Here is a 24,328-nt window from a genome sequence, read left to right on the forward strand (position 1 = left end):
CAGGTGGAATAGCCAATGCAAAAGTCCTGTTTGTTCACTTTCCCAGTCCAGTCTTCCTTCCTCAGAAGTAACAGATACTGTGAATTTGATGTATATCTTTCTAGTCTTTGTTTTTACACTTTTGTTATATATGTATGTGTCCATAAATAATATTTATTGTCTGTTCTTGATTTATGTAAATAATGTGATACCATACTTGCTGTCTTTCATTCATATTATGTAAGTCTAGTTCATTCATTTTGATAGCTATTTAGCATTCTTTAAAAGTGCCACAACTTATTTTTTTATTACAAGTACTGTTGCACTATCTTCATATACTGTTCCTTATGCATCAGTGGGAGAACTTTCGGGTTTATATCTAGAAGTGAAATAGCTGAGCTACTTTATGCATTTTCAGCTTTATTAAGTATTGCCACATTGTTATTCGATTGCTCACATCAACAGTTGTTAAAAGTACTATTTCTTCATGTCCTCATCAACCTTGCTTGGTATTATTAGTATTTTTGCCAATGTGATGGAGTGAATTATTATTTTTATATTAATTTCTCAGATTGCTAGTGAGATTGAGAGCTCCTTTTCAAATGTTTACTGATCATTCAGTTTTCCTACTCTGTAAATTGCCTGCTCATTTCTTTGTCCATTTATTTATTAAATGGATTTTTTTAAGACTTTATTTTTTTAGAGCAGTTTTAGGTTCATAGCAAAATTGCTATGAAGGTACAGAGATTTCCCATATGTCCCCTACCCCCACACATACATAGCCTTCCTTGTTATCAGCATTCACCACCAAAGTCATACATTTGCTATAATCGATGAACCTATATTGACAACATCATTATCATCCAGAGTTCATAGTTTACATTAGAGTTCACTCTTGGAGTCGTATAGTCATGAGTTTGGACAAATGTATAATGACATGTATCGATCATTATAGTATCATAGAGCATTTTCACTGCCCTAAAAATTCTCTGTGCTCCACCTATTCATCTGCCCCACTCCACCTTGCCCTTGTCCCACACCCCTGGCAACCACTGATCTTACTATCTTCAAACTTTTACCTTTTCAAGAATGTTGTATAGTAGGAATCATATAATATATAGTCTTTTCAGGCTGGCTTGTTTCACTTTAGTAATATGCATATAAAGTATCTCCATGTCTTTTTGTGGTTTGATGGCTCATTTCTTTTTACTGCTGCATAATAGTCTATTGTCATAAAGTCCATTGTCTAGATATGCCACTGTTTATCCATTCACCTACTGAAGGACATTAGTTGCTTCCAAGTTTTGGCAATAATGAATAGAGCCTCTATAAACTTTTGTGTGGATATGTTTCTTACTCCTTTGGTTAAATACCAAGGAGCATGATTGCTGGATCCTATGGTAGGAATGTTTAGTTTTGTGAGGCACTGCCAGACTGTCTTCCAAAGTGACTAGACCATTTTGCATTCCCACCAGCAGTGAGTGGAAGTTCCTCTTGCTCCACATCCTTGTCAGCATTTGGTTTCGTCGATGTTCAGGATGTGGGCCATTCTAATAGGTGTATAGTGGTATCGCGTTGTTTTAAATTGCATTTCCCTGATGACATATGATATGGACCATCTTTTATTATGTTTATTTGCCATTGTTTATCTTTGGTGAAGTGTCTAGTAAGGTGTTTGGCCCATTTTTTCATTGGCCTCTTTGTTTTCCTGTTGTTAAATTTTAAGAGTCCTTTATAATTTTGGATAACAGCCTTTTATCAGATGTTATTGGCTCATTTTTTCTATTGATTGATACTGTTTTTTATTTAGAGCGATCTTTCTAAATGCCTTCTGAGAAACTAAGGCAATTGCAATGTATTTTGTTGTCATCAACTGCTAAGTGGTAGAATTTACTACTGATTTTTTAAAACTTAAGTTTTCTTAATAAAGTCTTAAAACTTATTACGTAAACTCTCATTTCTGTTAATTATTTATTATGACATCCTTCATTGCCTGCTGCCATCCTAGCACAAGATAGAAAGGTGCAAAAGATAAATTAAAATTTTAATCAGAAATTGTTTACCTTGTTAAGTTTTAATAAAATGTTTCATTAGGGAAAACAACATATGGTTACAGTAAGGTGTGTACCTGTGCATATTTTAATAAACCATGCAATTTAATTTCCCATACTGTTCCTGTATTTCCATTTCTTCTAACAGTATTATGGAGTATATAAAGCGGGGCTGGAGCACTTACTTTTGAGATGGTCATTATCAGATAATAAATATCAAGCCACATTATTATGCTGTTGACTCTTTCCTGTCAAATATAGCAAGAAGAAAAAATAGTGCTCTTTGGTACATGATGGCATAAATCTGATTTTTCTAAAAATAGAAGGTTTATATATTTAAATGTAACAGCCTTTGGTAAATTTTATTTTACTGTCTTTCAGATTAACAAATAGAAATATTATACACAAACCTGCAGAATGGACCTTAATTGCTGTGGTGTTGCTGTCATTGTAAGTACTCTTTCAGATTTTAACTCTAAGAACTAAATGTGAAGACTTTTGATTAGAGAAAAACAAAGTTGTTCATTGATTTTGTAAATATCCTTGGAAAATGTTGTACCTAGTTTTTGTGCCTTATTTTCCTTTCCTGTATGATAAAATAACCTTTTCATATAAAGTGATATGCTATCTTTTGATAAGCTGTAATTGTTCTCTTTATATTTTTTTACTATCTTTTCTTCTTAGGGCCTTTTCCTTCACAAAAAGTACTTTTTTTTTTTTGAAAGAATAACATCCCTGTGTAGAATATCAACAGAATAGTTCTTTAATTTCACTTTTAATAGTGAATTTTATTAACATCAAATGGGCCTCATTATTTTAAATCTGTGTTTTTACCAACATATCTAGTGCTATTTCAGTTTTCTTTAACATTTTATCATTAATAGCATCAGAAAAGTTTTATCTTCCAAATTAATGTATATCTTTAAAAATCAAGCAGATTTAAAGGAACTGAAGTAGATGATTACTACACAAGCATATATAAAACATTTAATACACGTTCACCTTTTAAGAAATCACTAGTGGTTTCTAAAGATGTCTTTCACTAGGGTTAAAACAACATCTAGTAAGTGTAGTGTTTTTCAGCTTGAATTGCAAAAGTCTTCTTTTGAAAACCATTCATTACTGCATTATTGTTGCTACTTGGTGCTTGTTAGGTCATTGAAGCCCATAGGACATTGAAAACGTACTGGACACTCACAGGTCAAGAAGTGCTATGAGCCAACCTGATAGCATCTCCAGCCTTGCTTTCTCTTGCTTTGATATTACTTTAGTTTGACATGTTATTCTGGCTTTACTGTCCCAAGGAAGGCTGTGCTGGTAAGCATTAGAGTAGGCTTCAGTGAGCCAGCATTCATGTCACCCAACCAGATACAACTCACATGATTCATTAAATCAGAACACAGAAAATAACTTTACTTGAATGCCTTGATATAAATTTTTTATCAACCATAAGAACAAATCTTTTATTATTTCTACTATTCAATGTTCCAGTCGAATTGGTTATTTGTGAAACAGATCTTACTAATATTTTAGAAAGTTCATTCCATTTTATGAAATTTGTAAATATTTTGGTCACTGGCAAAAAAAAAAAAATCAGTATCTCTGCTCACCCACCATATCCTATGCCTGCTAATAAACCCTCATAGATAACTGTTTAACTGTACTTCTGCAATTCATTATGCTAAAGAGGAAGTAACTTTTTTGGTTGACAAGTCAGAAGCCCAGGCCCAGCAGTAATCTCAGAATCTTGCTTTCTAAGCCAGTAACTGGAAGTATTATCTTAATGAGCAGCTGCTTACGGATGACACATTCTAGGTCCTACTTTTTTTTGTATCAGACTTGCCACATCTTCTCCAAAATGTATAGCAAGGAACAAAAAATTGTGGAAATGAAATAATAAAGTCTACATAAAATTTCATATGATTTTTCCATAAAAAAAATAAACCTCTAGTGTTTGATTTTAATAGAGATACCCATGTGACACAAAATACCGAAAACTTTGCTAGTCCTTTTATGCGCTATTTGACTTTTCTCACTTTGAATATAGTGTACAAACCTCTTAAGGGTCAGCGACCCATAAAAATAGTAACTTAATTCAAGAAACAGACTGCTTACATCTTAGGTGTATTACATGCTTCACATCGTGCTATCAGTCTTTAGTTTGTAGCAGTAAACACTGTATTTCCTTTTGTCATTCACCTTGAATCCTTTCATTACTCCCTAACACCTACAGCTAGATCTACCCATCTTTCTCCTAGTCCTTGGTCCTTTTGATCTCTGGACAATCAAAATCCTTTCCAGTTAGGGCCCTTTTGGCTTTTTAAAAAATCCTCAGTCACTGTAGACACCAAGTCAGCTAGTAGTACTTCCTTGGTTTTTGCCTTTCAAATCTTCTTTTCTCATAATTCTAACTTTTGCCAGAGGCCCTCATAAGATGTCACTCATCCTTCCATTCTGCATTTGCACATTCTGTATATTCACTAGCTGAATCTCCTTATTCTCTGGTCATCGGCTTCTAAGACTTCTGTCTCCTGCCCCCATATTTTATTTCTTATTTCCTCTTTTCTCAGAAAGTCCCCTTTGGCTTTTCATATTTCTGCCCACTCCCCACCGCTCCCCCCGGCTCCCAGCCCAGGGAATCTGTGACTCAACTGAGAGCCCCTTTCATTCTCAGCCTTATCCTTCTATCACCCTTTTAGAGTAAATATTACTACATGAGATGTGGATAAAATTAAAATATATTGATGATGTTAAAACTAATCCCATTGACTTCTGTAAAGTATAATTATACTTTATATTTGCACTCTTCTTTCCTCCCACTTACAGTTCACTATTACTTTTTATAAAAGGCACTTTGTCATAGGAGAGAGAAAAAGCAGGCATGAAGGCCAGCATTGGATAAAGAACCTTAAACGTAGTGAAAAATATGGAGATTTTACACACCCAAAGAGACATGAACAAATAAAGAAAAAAGAGTAACACACTCATATATTTGTAGAGCAGTAAAGTAACCCAACCATTCAGCCTTTTAATTTATTGCCTTTAAGACTGAACATAAGCATACATGGGATTATCTTTTTTCCCCTCACATAATTATGACTCAGAAAATCTTTGCATCTGTTCTCAAATTTCTAGTGGAATGTTTTTAGTCATTACTTGTAGAAATTTCTGAAATTTATGTTAAAAAATGAACTTCTTGAAAGTATAGCTAGGAAAAAGATTCTGAATAGTAGTTCTAGTCACTGAAGATGTATAATAAGGTAATGTGTTCAGTATTAGTATAGCAATGGTACTATTTGTATATGAATATTGCAAAGTTTGTTATTACTAGCATTTGTTTAATGCATGAAAGCTGTTTTCAAAATTCCTCATGAAAACAAAAGGACACAAAAGGACACATATGTATATATAAAATTTTCTTGGTATGTTGCTATACTGGTTCAAGTATAACTCTTGTTGGAGAAAAAAAAAAAATCAACATTTTGAGCAAAACATGATAGTCCAGAAGAAAGAAAGAAAGCTAGGTCTTGAATTTTCACATCTATATTCATAAAATTAGTAAATAAGATGTTTCTGTAGTAAATCATTTTTTCCTGGTAACTTCCCTTGTACTTTCATAGATGTAGTAACATTAAAATTTGAACTATAACATGTAATTTCATTGTATACTGATGAGAATGTTATACCCTTATAATCTCAGAAAGAAATTGATCAAATCAAATTGGTACGCCTGATCTTCACAAACTCAGTGAAATGCATCTATATATAAAAATACATCATGAACCATTTCCACCTCATTTAGATTTCTAACTACTTCCAGAAGATTTGAATGGCCACTGTGACTGCAACATTTTTAACATTTATACTATGTATTCAAACCCTAAATAGTTACCAAGAGCACAGAGAAAAACCTATTGAAAGCAGAGCTTATGCAGTATACATTTATTTAACAGTGAAGGAATTGATGTCCTTTTAGTTCACTCATTTTTTTTTTAATAAAAGTTATAATTGACAAAGGTTCTCAAGAACTCTTTACATATAGAACATCTATAATAGTGAAAAATGACACAGTTTTTTTAAATAATTGATTAGAAATGCAATAAACTAACCTAGTAATTGATGTTAATGCTTAAACACTTGGTTATAGTAATTTTATATCTTAGTTGAACTTTATCAGACTTTATTTTTACATACTGTATGTTGAAATAATACAAAGCTGAATCTGATTTTCCCACATAAATAATTAACTAATAAGATATTAGGCTCTTTCCACAGTCTTAATGCATGATTTTTCATAAAAATGTATATAATTATATATAGAAAGTCTGCTAAAAATAGTACCTATGTATTCTATTGTGTAATAGTTAATGTATTTATATATTTTGACATGTTTATATACCAAATTAGAAAGCATAATAATTAGTTACAATCAAGGGTATTTTATGATGCTTCCTCATTATATATCATACATTTGTCTTTATATTATAATTTTCATTATACCCTTAATATAGGAGAACAGAAACCAAAGAATCACTTGTCTTCATAGTCACTGTATTCAGAATAGTTTCTCTGAAAAGACTTTGACTGGTATTTTGAGATTTTATAGCCATTATAGCCATAGGACACCTTTCTCAGTTCTGTCTCTTTTCTTCTTTCCCTCTTCCTTTTGCCCTTAGTCTTTCCAGTCCTCCTTCACCTTTGTCATTATACTTGAACCTGTAACACGAGATAGAACTATGCAGATGTTGATCTAAAGCTGAGAAATCTAGGGAAAGGTCCAGACCAAAGGTATAGAGAAGTAGGTTAACTGAGTCTGACTTTCTTTATGTGCAGCCCACATACCAGCAATGGGAATCAATTTCTGCAAAGGCTTCTTATATTTAAAATGTAACCTTTTCACCCAAGCTTAATATGGAACCTTTGTAAATAGGCCACTACTTTGTGTTACGATGATCTGTGTATGGTTAATTGGAGATAGGAGTTAAATATCTCTTAGTGGGTAGCGAGAGAGAGATTCTGTGAGAATGATTTGGTGATCTAATGAAGGAGATGAATACTTACTTACTTTGTATTACTTAGAACAGAGGGTAGAGAGTGGCTGTGGTATTCTAACATAGATACATGCTGTTCCTAGTTTTATGCCCTTGATGTTGTCTAACGGAAAGCTTTCAAGATGATCTCCAAAAATGTCTGCTTTCATTTTATTTATCTGAACTGTCTGTTTCCAGTGAACTGTGGCCCACTTCCTAGGCAGAGACCATGCAATAGTTTATTCCCCCTAAAAGCTTTGAGTATTCCCGTCATCCAGGGAGTAGCATGTAAGTCCTGGGAAATGGTATTTATACAAGCTCAACTTAACCATGATCACTAAACAAAAGCCTTCTCTGGACATGGGCAGCCACTTTCAGTAACCATCATACAGATAGACACTTGAGAGAGTCACTTCCCTAGGGTACCAGGCATGAATGGAAAGATGTGACTAAGGCTTTTTGCCTCAGCATATTGTTTTTTCATAGCCCGCCCATCACTAATTTCCTTAGGGAAATGCGTGAACACACAATGGAAAATTAAGAGATGGTTCCTTAGAAATTTATTGGTTCTCAGAAGTATTTCAAAGCCTCTCTCCTAACATTCACAGTTTAGTTCTGAGACCATAGTAGAAGAGCATTGAAATGATTTTTTATGTTTCCTTATGATTGTGTAATTTTTAAATATTTAAGTGAATTGCTATTAAGATATAATTCATACAACATAAAATTCACCATTTTAAAGTGTACAATTCACTGGTTTTTAGTATATCCACTGTGTTGTACAACTGTCACCACTATCTAATTCCAGATCATTTCCATCACCCCAAAAAGAAATCTCACATCTATTGGCTTAGTCTCAATTTCTCCTTCACTAATGTACTTTCTGTGTCTATGGATTTACCTATTCTGAACATTTCACATAGACAGAATCATATAATATGTGGCATTTTGTGTTTGGCTTCTTTATTTGACATACTGTTTTCAAAGTTCATTCATGTTTTAACAGTACTTCATTCTTGTTGACGGCTGAGTAATAGTCTATTTTACGGATAATACTTTTTTTTTTCCCCCATTCAGTTGATGGTCCTTTGGATTTCTATTTTGGGCTATCATGGAACATTTGTGTACAAGTTTTTGTGTGAACATATATTTTCAGTTCTCTGAAGTATATACCTAGAAGTAGAATTACTGGGTCATATGGTAACTCTTTAACTTTTTGAGGAACTGCTAGACTCTTTTCCACAATGGCTGCTCTGTTTCAGATTTCCACTGGCAATGTATGGGGGCTCTATAGATTTAACTTTAAAGGTCATCTTCTTGCCTCACACCCAGTAGTCATTTTAGAAGCTTATAGTTGTAGTTCTTTCAAACTTAAATATGCCAGTGCTAATTGATTTTAGACCTTCATGGACTTGCAATATCAATTTCTTATGGGATTTTCTATATATGCAAGATGAGTACCTTTGAACCCCACCCCACCCCACACACAAAAAAATCATAGTGTTGAACGTGAGACCTAATAAATATCTGAACCATGTAACTAGTGGTATTTATTTTAGATTCTTCCATATCCATAAAATTCCTTTTTTGTTTTTTTGCTTGTGTAAATCTTGGATTTATCTTTTGATATTTACTCTCACAGTAACTTTGTCATTGTTAAGTTTAAGTTTTTACCTATTTACTGAGGATTAAACAGTGATTAGATTATTTCCAACCTCCCTATACTCATTGCTGAGAGTTTATATTAAAAAAAATTTTTTTCTAATTGAAGTAACTTTACTCTCAGCTAGCAGGGCTATGTGGGAATCCAGACATTTTCTTAAGTAAAGACAATACTTAAAATTTTAAACAAAGCCTACTTTCTGCAATGATTTTGTCCCCCTCAGAATCTCCTGTATTTTTGGCAATTCTATGTTGTTGTTTTTATCCATAAGTGGCGGAGAGTCCCTAGCCTTTAGCCACAATACATAGTAAAGTCACCAAAGATTCTCAGCAAAAAGATGTGCTCTCTCTCCACTTCCTCATCCCAAGCAGCAGTGGCAGTGGTGACAGTAATTAGCAAGTAGCACTTGCCCTTGCAAGTCACCGCCTCAACTTGAGGAGTCAGTCTTCATATCTACCAGGGACATCTTCACATCCTGACCTAGTTCACTGAGCAGACAGAGCAGGGGAAGCTAGGAAATATGAAGCTTAAGGGCACTAATATCTCTAGCCTCAGGATTCTGTGCTGTACAACTGTGATAGTCTTTGTCTGGTGGACTCTACTGGTTGGTTCGATTTCAGTCTTAGAACACTGAAAAAAGATGGAGCCGCTATTTTGAGGGAATTGTTACATAGCAACAATTGACAAAAAGCTTTCCAACACTCATCTACAAAGCTGCCCTATAGATCTGTCATAAACAGGATTTAGATATAAAGTTTTAAAGTCACTACAGCCCAGCCCTTTAAGCAAACCTATGTATAATATGTCACTGCAAAGTGAGTTACAAAGAACATGTTTCTTTTGAATTAGAAATATCAGTGGAAAGCATCCCCTGCTTCCTTATTAATAGGTAATCCTAAAGCATTAAATGCAAACATTATCAGGGCATAAACCATCTGTTATAAGAAATGCATTTTATTTTATTTGGCTATCATAGTCTTTTACAATCAAAGTTTTTATCTCAATTTTCTAGATAGTAGTTCTGAAATAGCCCATACTTCTTTATGGTATGTTCTTCTTGTCTACTTTATTTTTCTTAGAAGTCCTTACTAATAATAGCCTCACAGGCCTCTTTCAAATTTTGGGATTCAGCTATGTGCTTAAGATAAAACTAAGTGCAATTTAACTTTATGTAAATAATTTTTATCAGGAATAATATTTTTATTAAATGTAATTCCGTTACCCCAGAGGCCACATTTGCTATCAAGGGTCTCTTAAAACTCTAAATCAGTTGCATTCTGGATGATATCCTTTTTTTTTTTTTCCTTACAATAGCAGCGTACAACCTTGCACAAATTTCTTAACCTTATTATGCATTATTTTTCTTGTTGGCAATATAAGGAGTTGGACTAAATTCAAGTTAAATCAACTTGGCAGAGAGAATTCAACTATGAGATGTTATAAGAAGCTATTCTAATGCAGTATGTCAGAGACTACTGAAAGAGACAGCACACATGAGTATATTTAGCATAGGAAACAATTTAATTTTGCTGATAGCGAGCCATGGTGACACTGCCCAAGTATTACTAATTTGTTAGATGTCTTAGTTATTAAGCTTGGCAAAGACATGCAGTGAATGATATGGCTTGTCACTCTTCTTTGTGGAAAGATTTTAAGTAAATGAGAAGAACAGCCCCAAGATTCCTTCTACTCCAGACATAGCTGACATATTGCTCTCCATATCAAAGATGAGGAACCTTCCCTGGATGCAAAAGGAAACAGTGGAGTAGTTTAGTACCTCAGCATTATACTAAAGGTGGTAGAGAGCAAAATAAAATGTGTAAATTGATTTATTTTAATGTAAAAATATGTTTTAAAATATTTTGCTTACAGAATTCTCACTATAACTGTGGACTCTTTTTTCTCACTTCTACTTTATTCTTTACATTTTATTCTGGAAATAAGTCTTATCAATGAATAGATATGTCTAGAAAGCTATTATTATATGAGAATTTCTGATTTGTGTTCAAATCACATTTTGGAAAATTTTTGAAGTACTAGAACGTTTTCATCTTTTACTTTTTACTTTTTTTCCTCATTTATGAAAAGATCCCAAATGTTCATTGATACATCTTTTTTAAACTAGGTAAGGTAAAGTAACTTGAGTTTCTTTTCTGAGATAGTACCATCTGATTATTAGCTAAAGTATTGATAAGTACCTTACTGGTAGCCCTGATTTTTCTTAAGAGTTTGTTTGGATTTTTTTTTATTTTTTTTTTTTTTTTGTCTTTACTATGATGCCATGAAAACCAGCATAAGTAATACCTATGTATACCAGAAAGAGATGAGATCTACACTTTGCTGTAGCATCACAACTATAAATCAGTGCAGAGGCTTCTATACAATAATGGCAAAGTTTCCAAATACTTAGAAATCTGACTCAAAAAAATAGCCAACAAATGTTTATAGGTAAGACTGTTAGGCCTTGTGGGTGATACAAAGGTTAAACAAAGCTCCTGCCCTCAAAGAGTTTACAGCCTGGGCAAGGGGGAGATCAGCATGAGCACAGGTAAGTACAATAAAATGTTGAGTGTATTAAATGGCAAAAAGAAGCACAAATGTTGTAGGGGTTCAAAGAAGCAAAAGATCTCAACTAGGAAGATCAAAAAAGGTTACAAAGAAGTGGGATTTGTAATGGGCCCAAAAGATAGAAGGAGTTTTAAGGAAGAAATGAAAGGATGGGGTCATTCTAGGAGGTAACCATAGTATGAAAATAGCAAAAAAGAAGAGATGTAGTTAAAAATACAAGATAACTGGAAAGAGAGGTTGGGAAGTTGGATCTCTTGTAGAGATAGATCTATTAATGGCAAGTAAACTTATTTTAGTGGACAGCAAAAGTCATTTAAGGTCAGATCAGATATGATCCTGTCTTTCACCTTGTACCAGCCCTTCAAAGTCTTCCATTGCTTTTAAAGAAAAGCCTTTACTGTGACCTGCATAGCCCTGCGTGGTCCAGCCCCTTCTTCTCCAGCTTCATTCACATCACCCTACCTTGTTTGCCCCATTCCTGCCACTTTGCCTTTCTTTCAGCCCTTCTCATCATACTCTTACTCACCATGAGACACAGGTTGTTCCCTATGTCCAGAATGTTCTTCCTTCCTATTTTTCTTTGGTTAATTTCCCTTCATCTTTCAGAGCATGGGGAAATGTTTCTTCCTTAGGAATCTTCCTGACTTCCTTGACTAGATCAAATATCTTTATAAATAGTCCTTCATAATATCATGTACTTATCTTTCCTAATACTTGTCCAATTTTCAATTTCATATTTAATTGTATGATTACTTGATTAATTTGCCTCCCTCACTCAACTTGAAGATTTGAGGGGCTGGTTCTGTGTCTGATTTTACTCACCATTGTATGCTCAGCACTAAGCATTGTATCTAGATCATAGATTTATATAAATACCTGGCAGAATGAATGAATGAATGAATGAATGAATAAGATTAATTAGGAAGCTATTTCTTGCTCTTTTTTGACTCCTTACCTCCAGCCTACAAGTGCTTATTTATATTTAAAGTTTAGAAAACAAAATGGAAAAAACAAACACACCTATCCTTTATTCTTAACCTCACTGACCCATCAGACTATCATCCATTCACTTAACCAAACTTCTTGAAGAGCTAGTCTGCTGTCAGTGATTCTAACACTTTTCATTAATCCCTTGCATTCTGGCTCTTGCCCACACTATTTATGAAATTGATCTCAAAGCCTTAGCTAGAAACAGCCTAGTTAACCAAAGAGCACTGAGGCAGTGAACTAAAATTATTACAATGAAAATGAAATGGGAGAGACATGCTCAGAGACGTTACAGCTCCAGAAGCTACAAGGTTTAGCAATGGGGTGAGGGAGGGGGAAGTCAAACATGATTTCACAATGTTAAGACAGATGACTGGGAAAATACTGGTGACTTTAGGGAAGTGGGTAGTAGGAGCTAATTGAAAGAGATGGTACATTAGGTTTAATACCTATTCTACAAGGCTATTCCTGTTTAAGGTGTAGGCATATTATCTAGTTGGGAGATTCTCTAGTAGGCAGTTGAAAATGTGGAATTAGTGCTGAAGAATGGGAAACAAAATCAAAGACCTAGATTTTGGAGTCAGCATTGAGATGGGTGAGGTGGCAGAGGTAGTGGGTATTAAATGCAGAGTCGACACAAGGTAGAACCTGTGTTATATCCACATCCATGCCCAGGATGTCTGAGCAATACATAGAAAGCAAAAAACGGGGAAACAGACATTTTTTGAACATCAACTCTGTGCAAATGCTGTGCTAGACTCTATATACATTAGTTCATTTGATCCTCACAATTCAGTGAGGTCAATGATCGTGTCCTACCTCCCAAAGGAAGGAAGAAGACTTTGGGAAGACAAGTACTTTGTCCAAAGTCACAGCTAGGATTCAGGCTCAGACCTATCTAACTTCAAAATATGTGCACTTTCCACTGCACAGTGTACCTCAGAAAGGTATATAGACAAACAGAACACTGTCGAGGAATCCAAAGTGGGTTTGAGGTTCAAGAAAGAGGTGGTAACTGCCTTTCTGAAAGCCAGGTAAATTATCTTCTGAACAAGGAGAAGGACTGAAAAAAGGCCATGGTTTTGGCAGTTAGGTGGTTGTAGGTGACCTTCAAGAAAGCAATTTCCACAGAATGATAGGTGTGGAAACCAGATTTAGACAGTTGTGAAGATATCAGATGTAGCAATTGAACACTCTTTTCATTTGGTTGGCAGAAGAGGAAAAGAGAGAGGGATTATAACCTGATGTGATATGGCAAATCTTCAGAAGACCTCTCAGGATAGGCTTGAGCATCTTGGTAGCAGAAGGGAAGATGTTAGGCAGTGTTGGGAGTACTAAAAAGACAGAATAACTGATGGGATATGGCCCCTGAAGAAACTGGGAATGTCATCAAAGTCATATTTGGGTTTTACTTTTTCTTCCCCTAACCACGTTGTCCATCCCCTTTCCCACAGCTTTCTCTCTCTTTGCCTTGAATGTCAGTGTTATTTGGTAACATTTTGCCTCCTGTACCTAATTTCAAGAGTGATCAAACCAACCTTTTATGTTTCTCCTTCTAAAAACCTGTTTCAGTATTATTTGATTACTTGCTCTAATTGATTCTTACCCCATCACCACCACAGGTCAATGATCTGCTCTCGTAGAATTAACTCAGAGCAGCATTTCTAAGATTGACCTATATATACTATGTTTAATTCCGGTAATTAACTTTTTTTTTTCATATTCATGATTTTTACCTTCCCTGCCTTCTCTGACCCACAAGTCAGTATTAGGGACATATACATGTACTTCACTCCCAAAAACCACACACACATAGACACACACGTGTTTCTCCATGAGAATAAGATACTTTCCATTCATTAAAAAATTGTGTTTGGACAATGTGTAAACAGTACTAAACCATGAAAGATATCTACAGTAAGGGAGGTGAATTTGAAACTGTTTTCTTATCGAAACATAATCTCCAAGGATATTGTCTAGATTACTTTGTCTCCCTAGTGCGAAGCACTCAGTCTGTAGTTTCATAAGCGCTCAGTATTTGTAGAGTAAATCAAATGAATGAATGGATAGGAAAAATGGATAAATTACTGTTGATGTTATGAACTTAAACACAGAATTGGTAGCACTGGTAAAATTCATTGCACAAGGAGAAACAAAACTAGTTGCTTAGTATTACAAATGAAAGGAAGGGCAATGACCCTGTGTCTCTGTAATGATTCATATTTTCCAGGGTAGGTATAGTCTGATAAGGAATGTGACTATTCAGGTTAAAAAGAATTGCTACTTTTAACTAAATCTAGCATTGCTTTTTCGCAAATGTATTTTTGTAAAACCTTTAATAAAATTAATGAAAAACAATCAGATTTTGTAAATGTGAGAATATCCTTTAACTCATAATTGTAAAATTAATGAACAGTTTAATTTTTTAAAATGTTTCTTTGATTAAAAACTTTATTTTAAATACTTCTTTTCTCATCTTCCATGGACTTACTCTTTTATCTTCTGTGGACTGATAGAAAAATCAGAAAGCAGTTAATCACCAAGTATATAGATGTGGCACTAAATCTTTTATTTATCTGATGCATCACAGACACAATTCTGGAGAATTCTTTAAATGTTTTCCTTGTTGGTATTTGTTCGTTGAATTGGAAGCATTTATCAAATATTAATGGGTCCTAATGGAAAATTTCACTCTAGAGGCAAACTCTTTAACTAGTTTTACTGAATATATTTTTATTAACTAGTCTTGCAAACTTGAATGAAAGTTATAAAGAGAAAATAATTATTGTTCCCAGGTTTATTGAGTACTTATTAAGTTCAAGATCCTAATTGCTTAGTGTATTTTTTCTGTTGTCTTTAAACATTTCCATTTAGATTGTGTATTATAGAGACTTAACACCTTTTTAATATTTTTCCTGCCTCTGACTCTTCTGATAGTTCTAGTCAACAGTAAAGTCATATGGTTCTTGGAGGAAAAATTAAAATGCCTCCATTTTGCTCTGTGTTTAAAATATTTTTACAAAGGTTCAGAGCAGATTACAAAGACCAAAGGGTAAAATCGGGGTTGAATTTATCTAGTTCTCACTACTGCTGTTTGCGTTGTCCCACTGTCCATTTTGAATGAGGAATTTGAGAGTTCGCTTTTTGTCATTTTTATACAACACAGGTGTACACTGTCTTACAAAACAAGACATATCAAAATATATAAGGCTTAGTAGCAGTAATTCCACTGGAGTAAAAGTACTTTGGAAACTGCTACAAACTGCTTGGTGAACACCTGTGATTTCTGTGGAGGTAAAATCACATTATTTTGCATATATGCCTGCATTATTTCAGTTTCATGTATTTACTAATTTTCTATCTGATGCGTTTTTTTAAGCCCCATATTATAATGTTGTTTTTTACATGGAGGTTTTTAATTGCAGTGAGTTACAGATCAGCTGCACTGCAAAAATGTTTCATAAAAATACAGCAACTGCCAGGTTATAACTAGTATTCCCATGGTTTCAGTGCAGAGAAAAATGTTGCCATCTGAAACGCTAAGACGTACACAACTGTCACATGCTCCAAAATTCCCAAAATTATAAAATTAAATGCCAATGACAAATTCTCTTCAGCTAAGGTTATATAATGAGATACATAGATACATTGAGATAATTGAAAGTAGGAATAATTATATTTATTTCTTTCCCCAAGGGAAAAAAGTACACATTTGGAAAAAAAATTTTATTTGAAAAAAACTTTATTTTAATTTGAAGGAATACATGAACATCTATATACCAAATTAAAATGAGGAAGTAGAGTCAGTGAATGTAGATTTCTTGATAAGGATAGGTGAGAGATTAACAATTTGTTCTGGATAAAAGAGACTTAAGCATGTTTGTAGGATATGGAGAAGATATGGTAAAGAAAAATAATCTGAAGTTGAGAGTGAGTGGGGGTGGGGAGGTCAGATATATGTGGTAGAACAGAGACCCAGAGGAGGCACAAAGAACTGGGATCCTGGTCACATGCAGATGGAGTAGCTCGAGCAGGAGAAAACTACTGTATCATCTGAGACAGAAAGAAAATAAATGAAGAATATATGATTATGAGTAAGTTTGTAAATCAAAGGGAGAGATTTTAAATTCATGCCTAACAATTTCATTTTTCAACAAAGTAGATTGTGCTCTAAGAGTAAAGAGATGATGGTTGGGTAGAGAGTCAAAATAGTGATAACAGAGTAGTCACTGAGAGGATCTGGAAAAGGAACTAACCAAGGTCAGAGAAAATTGACAAGTGACACCGAGGGCCCAGATGAGATTAGAGATCATAGATTTGTATTGGTATCAGTCTTCAGAGTTCCCTTCTTTTTCCTACTCCCCCACCCCCAGTAGTTTTCAGCTATCCTGTTGTAGGTATGGAGAAAGCAGGTTGTAGCAGTGACCTCGGGTTGTACTTTTGATGACTAGAAAAGCTAAAACAAGGATGCAAAAGATTCAGAAAGCATGCTGGTGAAAGAGATTAATTCAAGAAATCAGTACAAACATAATTGGTACAGGATAATGGAGTTAGGAAGAAAATTGGTCTTCCCAAATACTTCTTGTGTCCCTCCCCTCAGAGCTCTATCTTCAGCTCTGACATCTCTCCTAAGTTGAAGACCAAATTTTTAAATATTTTTTTTGCCGGGCATCTCCATTCGGATATCCCTCAAGTAATTCAAATGCTCAGATCTGAGACTGAGCTCATTTATATTTCAAATGTCCCTTTTCTCTGGTGACATTTCCATCTTTCTAATTGTCCAGAATTAAAATCTGATTTGTCTTTAGTGCTTCTCATGCCCTTATCTCCCATATCTAATCAGTTGCTACGTCCTGCCTTTGTAACTTCTCTTACCCAGTTGTTTTTCTCCATTTCATTGCTACTAGCTTGCTTCAGGCTTTCATTATTTGCCCAGACTGCTTAGTCAGGTCTTGCCATGTGTCTCTTCCCTCAGCTAGTCCATCTTTCCTCCAGCTATAAGAATCTCACTAAAGCTTAATTCTGATCAGGGTAGGCCTTTGTTCAGTAACCTAGTGACATCCCAGTTCCTATCACGTAATTTTGCTTGAAATTCAAGACCCTCCAAAAGTGGTCCGACCTGCCTATCCAACTTGTTTCTCTTTTTTGTCCCTACATTGTGTCCTGTTTCCCCCCCTGTGAGCATCTTTGCTAGCACTCTGAACTGTGCTTAAAATGCCTTTCTTTCTTGTAGCTGGCTCTCCTAGTCTTCAAATGTCAAATCTTCAAATGTCACCATCTCCTTAGAAGCTTTCTTTAACCCCCCCAGAGATAGAAGTAATGTCTTCCTTGTATAAATGCCTATAAATGAGACCTTTCTTTTGGACCATATTACCTTCTACTTTGTTACATAGGTATTCATGTGACGATCCCATTTCCTTTGCTATTCAATTTCTTCCAGAAGAGTAGTTAACAAGTATAACAAATGATCAGAACTGTACAAATTTATTCACTTCAGAAATTCAGCAGTGGTTCTCAACACTGGTTGTACATTATAATCACATAGGGAGCTTTTTTAAAAAATGCTAGTACCCGATTCTAAGATTTTGATGCACTGGTCTGGGGTGGGGCCTGGACATATGTATTTTTTAAGTTCCCCAAGTGATAATAATTTGTGCAGGCAGAATTGAGAGTCACCATCTTTAATTCTAGCACAATTATTAGTGTGCTAGGTAGAGATATACTAAATCAGTTGATTTAGCTATGCCTGCCAGGATTTGCTTGCTTAGAGGTACTTCTTAGCTTTCTTCCAAAGGCTACATTAGTTAATGGTGTTGGAAAGGTGCTTCTTGACTGTCAGGAAAAAGGATGAATTAGAAATAATAGAATTGTCTGTTTTCATTAGCACATTTATGACATTTCAAAAATTATTGAAAGAGCATATACAAGTGAGCCTTTGAAATCACAAGATATACTCAGCTATTAAAATGAATCAGACATGAGCTTGTATGGTATAGTGGTTAGAAGTGTAGACTAGTGGGGAGTACTTCTGGGGTTTTTTACTCATCTCTTACTGACAACTTGACCTTAAGAAAGTCACTTGAGCCTCACTTTGAAGTTAACACTTGTAGCAACTTCACAGAAAAGCTGAAACCAACAAGTTAGTTTCATAAAGAAAAAAATCTTTTTATAAATTTGGAAATCACGGATGCTTCTTATGTTTGACTCAGTGGTTAAGAACCTGCCACAAAGGGAACTGGGAAGAAGAACTAGCATTCTTCAAGGGAAACAAATTTCCTTTAATTCAGAAACCACCTACAACCCATTTTAAACTATCTGAATTTTAAACTCAGCTCTGACCTCTTGGCATTTGCGTCCTTGTCAGTTATAAAGCCATGTTTACTGTCTCCTTAACATCAATAGCAACTTAGGAAAGTGCTGTGAAGTCATTACCTAGGCACATGCCCAGTCCATGTTATTTTATGGAAAAAGAAAAGCTCTTCAACAGGGTGGATTTTTTTGTTTCTTTCCCTGTGCCCCAGTGTCTGCTGTGTTGCTTCTGGGAGGAAGCCAGGGGCCACAAATTAGACAAATGTTGTTAGAGAATCTTTGACAAAATTTAATTTTCTGTGTTTTCCCCTGTAAGAAGCAAGGAAGGTGGAAAAAGTTATGTTGAATATGAAATCCTAATTACTTGCATGATAAAGAGCCCTGAATATACAAATAAATTCCTTTTGAAAGGTTACATTAGAATTTTTTTTTAATATCTGAGAGGCATTTTGCAAAATGTCTTGGGTTTCTGTGGGCCCTTATATTTCTGAAAATAGATGACATTTTGACCCATCGTGTTACTTACTGGTCACAGCTCTTTGTTTCAGTTTTGAGGGTATGTTTGTTCAGACAGAGGTATTCTGGTTTAATCCTTTATCACTTAGCACTTGTTAATGTAGAGAAGAAGGGAAAATCCCAACTTAGTTTTTACAAGAAGACAAAATATGGGTAAAGTGATCATTGTTACTGCCATGTAGGAAGAAAGGAATAGTGAGATTTGATAAGTGAAATGCCTTTGTGATTAAGCACTGTTCTTAACCAGTGAGACCCTGGATAAATCCCTTATTCTGTCCAAAGCCTCAGTTACTTCAGCTGTCAAAAGGAAACTAGCTATACAGGTTGGGACTAAGTCACACTTGAAGAAATTAAATAGTAGTATAGCCTCTTAAAATAAAACTATTCAGTTAAACCTCATCTTTTAGATTCTTCATTTACCCAGGCCATTGTTAATAAAGATGGCTCATCTGTCCCAGAAGACTTTTGTTTTTGTTTGATTCTAAGCCCCTAAAGTGTCGAGTATTATAATATTTGTTATGTTTTGAATTATAAAGTGATGGGCATAGTGCCTATGCCTGTAAATGTTGAAAGTATTTCTGTTTAACAGAAATATTCCTCTTACCTTTCCATTCCAGCCCTAACTTCTGAGGGATGAGAGAACGAATGTTTAAAAATTATTTTAAGCCCAATATTATCTTTCAGCAGTCTCTGCAGGTTCATCACCTTTATGCATGGTAATCAGCAGAACAGGTTTCCCTATTGCAACAGAACTCTGTATGAACCCAGTAAATTCTCAAATCTGATAGGTACAGAAAGTGTGTGGCTTTTCACTTCCTGTCCCTTCCTCCAACCCCAAACCATAGAGAAGCATGCTCTCTGGTTACATTTATTCACATAGATGTTCTCACAGCTCTTTCTTCCCTTAAGATTGTTGGGTGTGAGGAGTGTTGTTCACTGTCATTTTACAACAGCCTACCATTTTGATTCTGGGACTTTAGAAATCAATAATAAATTCCCATGAAATTCCAAGAGTTTTTGCTTCTCTTAGTTTTGAGGGTAGAGTAAGGAATGTCTGTGCTATATCATTTCAGGCAAGTGTCTGATGTGATCTTCACACATTTCATACAGATTATTCAAAAAAGCATAATTTAGATTGTGCTATGATTTCCAGTGTTCAGGAGCTGCATTGTGTATTCCCCAGTGGGAATGAGTGCATTCAGCAAAGCAATAGGGACCACGATTGAGAAGGCCATTGAAAAATCCAAGTTCATTACTGACTTTTACTGCACTATGAGAGAGGGATAACAGTTCCATCAGTTGTTTAGCTCCACTTGCTCAGTAAACCACAACTTTAACTCTTTTTATGTAGCTTTCTCTGTTGGTAAGATACAAACCAGTGATTCACAAAATTATGGGTAACTTACTCTGAGGCTTAATCAAGAGTTTGTACAGCTCTAAATCCTTTGATGTAAGGATCTATAAAAATGCTACTTTTTAATGAAAAATCTCTCTGTTGTCAAACTTTGAAACTCCTCTTACTACTGTGTATAATAATTCCTGTTAACCAGATGTTGTTTGATAGCTTAGTAATAACAAATGGAGAGTACTTATCCTAACCTGACTTGCATTCTCTTTTTGATGTGCAGCATATGTGGAGCAGTCAGCTAAATAAAGGTCTTATCATTAAGATACAGTTTGACTCTTGGCTTTTTGCTTTTGTTGTCATGCCATTTACCATATGGTAAAGAACTAGTCATAGAAGGCTGACAGTCTTTTCAGAATAGAGATTTGAATCAGTGGCGTTTTCATGAGAACTTTCCTCTTGTTTGTGATTTATACCTTGCGGGTTATTATGTAGTTTTTTTCAAATTTTATTCTCCAGCATACAGACTGTTTGTGGTAAGCCATCCTTTCAGTGTCATCTTTACAGGTTTTTATTCATACTTAAAAGAACTTGAAGGAAACAAATTGAAACATAAAAATCTTTTGTTTTTACTTATGGCCAATCACATTTTCTATTGTTTTAAAGGTATTTCCTATGTAAAACTCATTGTTAAATACCAACTATGGTATATTACTGTTTTTTTATTTAAGCAGAAGTAGTTATCTGGGCCCAGTTTATTGTGGTTTTCTTTTATATTCACTGTTAGAAGTTGCAGGACTGGAATAGAAGCTCTAATCTTTTTCAATATATAATAGGGTGGGAGTTATTCTTTAATGACAAGGTTAAACAGATAAGTGATTACCATATCATAATTAATAGTGTACAGATAAAGGATTAAGGGGAAAGGAGGAGCCTGGGGAGTCAATTTAACAAAAACAAAACAAAAATGGGGAGCAAGGGGGTTGTTGGATAAAGTCCTTAGATTGTACTTCAAAGATAACTCAGATGTGTAAAATTTTTTTATATCTTTTTGTGGGATGGGAAATGTGTTGTTTTATGTTTTGAAGTAATGAATTTGGACAGTGTATTATGGGGCACTACATTTTAGGAAAATGAGAAATTAGAAGGGAGTATAGGGAAGAATACCAATCTGAATAAGGAGCAGTCAGGTGTTATCTGTGAGGAAAGAGTAAAAGGACTTGGAATTAATTGACAACCATTTTCAAGAATATGAAGGAATAACTATTAAGAACTTGCCCCCAAGATAAGTTCCATGAAGGAGAAAATAAAATTCTGCAAGAGACATTTAGGTTATATATGAGAAACAATATCTAGAATTTAAAATTTGTTAACCATTGCAACATACTACACATAGAAGTATAGAATCTCCTTCCCTCAAGATAATGGAGGTAGTTTATTTACAATCTTGTGTAAAGGGACCAAATCACTACATTAAGAAAGGATCTTGAGTCTCTTTTCTTAGATCATTTAAATCTTAATGAGAGGAGACTGAAAAGAAGTATAGATTCCAAAAACAGTTCAGTTCTTGTTTTGAGGCTACATTCTGCTACTTTCATTGACCTAAAAAGAATAAGAATATACCCCATTCAGGAACAGTAATAACAGCCAGAAATACATAGAAATAAAGACCTATATTAGTTGCATTGTATATATCCTAGATTGTTCTTTTGGCCAAGTAAATCTCATCTTGTTTAGAGTGAAAAAAATTTCCTCTCCTTTGATGTTTCACCTGTGAGGTTAAATTACTTTTTTTCGCTCCTAAAGAAGATACTACCAAGCACCTACTCCAGACTAAAACTTGGCAGAATTGAGGCAAGGTTGGTCAGTTAGGCGGGAGTGGAGTAAGGCAGGGGATGTTCTGCAGCTGGAAGATTTTATAAGATATTTTTGGTTTCTTTAAACATCATCCATACTTTCACAGACTAGACACTTAATGTTCTAGAGCCAAATGGTTCCTTTGGAATTCTCATCTCTTGTTTTAATTGCTGTCATCATCAGAGCTATAATATATAAAACATTATATTAGTGCTCATTTTAAATTAAAATTGGAGCATAATAGTCTGTAAAGGGCCAGATTTTAAATATTTTCAGCCTTGCTAGCCCTATAGTCCCAGCTATTCAACTCTGCTACTGTGATGCAAAAGTAGCCATAAATGGGCATGGCTGTTTTTCAATAAAACTGTATTTACAAAAATAAACAGCAAGCTGGATTTGGTCCACAGTCCGTTGTAGTACATTGGGAAGCGCGAATATGGGGAAGCAACAATTTTAGTCCTGTAATCATTCACCAAATTATGACAAGAACAAGCCTGTGGGAAATACAAAGATGGATGAATAAAATGTGATCCCAATCTTCCATCTGTCTGGTGGGTGAGAAAAATATGTACAACAATGTACACTTTCATATTATTTGAAATATTTATAAGAATGTATTCATGTGATTGAAACAATGAAATTAAAAGGAAAAAGGCCCAAAGAAATTGAATTTCTCCTACAAGTAGTTATTCAAAGCAAGAAAACAAAGTGATGAGATCTGTGAGAGAGGATCATGATGGCAATGTGGAGGAGAATGCATTGGAGTGGGAGACCACTTAGGAGGCTGTAGCTCTAGTCCAGGCAAGAGAGAACACATCTGAATTAGGACAAGGATGTGAGAATGGAGAAGATGAAATGAATTTAGGAGCACCTCAGAGGAGAGTCACCAGGAATTGGCAACTGATTAGACAAAGGACATTAAGGGGTCATACTTAAAGATCACTGAAGTTTGTGATATCAGAAGGTTTTGAAGAAAATGTGAGGTTAGAAATTCAGGTTTGAACATATGAATTTGAGGTACCTGTTGGACATCCAAGGAAAGAAGAATCCCAGGAGAGAAGTTAAGAGATTTGAATCATTGATAGTCAAAGCCATAAGATGGGATGCAGTACAAAGAAGAAAGTCAATATGAAACTTTAGATAAGAACTATCATTCATGGGCTGGTGAAAAAAGAAATGCCAACAAGAGAGATTGTAAAGAATTGGGTAGAAGGAGAGCCAAGACACAGAGTGCCTCAAAAGCCAGAGGAGAATTCTAGGAAGAGAGGAAATGATCAGGGACATCAAACACTGCAGAGTCAACTGGGAAGAGAACTAAGAAGAGGCTTTTAGATGTAGCAATTAAAAGAAACCATTATTGGCCATGAAAAGAATAGTTCCAGAAATAACTCTTTGTTTATTTGTCATTGAGCACACATAGGGACTGTACTACTTTAGTCCTTCATGGTTTCCAAAGCCCTCTTCCATGGTCATTGCTGAAAAAGCAGACTCTATAGAACTCTGTCTCCAAGCTCAGTGTAATGCTCTTCTACATCAGATAGGTCCTCAAACTACATTCAGCCCAACTGTACCTATCAGGGCTGCATATACCCTAAAACGGGTCCCCAACCCCCGCATGGCCTGTTAGGAACTGGGTCGCACAGCAGGAGTTGAGTGGCAGGCAAGTGAGCAAAGCTTCATCTGTATTTGCAGCCGCTCCCCAGTGCTAGCATCACCACCTCAGCTCCACCTCAGATCATCAGGCGTTCGAGTCTCATAGGAGCACCCTTCCTTGGTGCCAAAAAGGCTGGGGGCCGCTACCCTGAAAAACAGTCTCAGCAGTTTGGTAGTAGCATCTTGAGCAATGGCTACAAACAACTCCCATCATTGACCAAAACCATAAAGATTGCTTGCCTCTGATTTATCTGTGAGTAGGCCTCTGGCTACAGAGATGACATGGAAATTCAGCAAATGCCCAGTGAGCCGCAAGCTGGAAGAGTGGACAGGCAGTCAATTGCTATTAAGTAATAAAACATATTAAAGT

At 35.2% G+C, this 24,328-nt stretch overlaps 1 protein-coding gene across 2 annotated transcripts in view; it reads left to right on the forward strand.

Moving 5' to 3' along the window:
* Positions 1-24,328, forward strand: part of RPAP2 (RNA polymerase II associated protein 2) — a 78,682-nt gene that overhangs the window by 42,486 nt on the left and 11,868 nt on the right. For both annotated transcript variants that reach the window (XM_006919409.3, XM_025051920.1), the window contains one exon: positions 2,412-2,480. In XM_006919409.3, coding sequence (XP_006919471.2) covers positions 2,412-2,480 — 69 coding nt within the window. The remainder of the gene's footprint in view (positions 1-2,411; positions 2,481-24,328) is intronic.

Source organism: Pteropus alecto, unplaced genomic scaffold, assembly GCF_000325575.1.
Source record: "Pteropus alecto unplaced genomic scaffold, ASM32557v1 scaffold25, whole genome shotgun sequence".
NCBI lineage: Eukaryota > Metazoa > Chordata > Mammalia > Chiroptera > Pteropodidae > Pteropus > Pteropus alecto.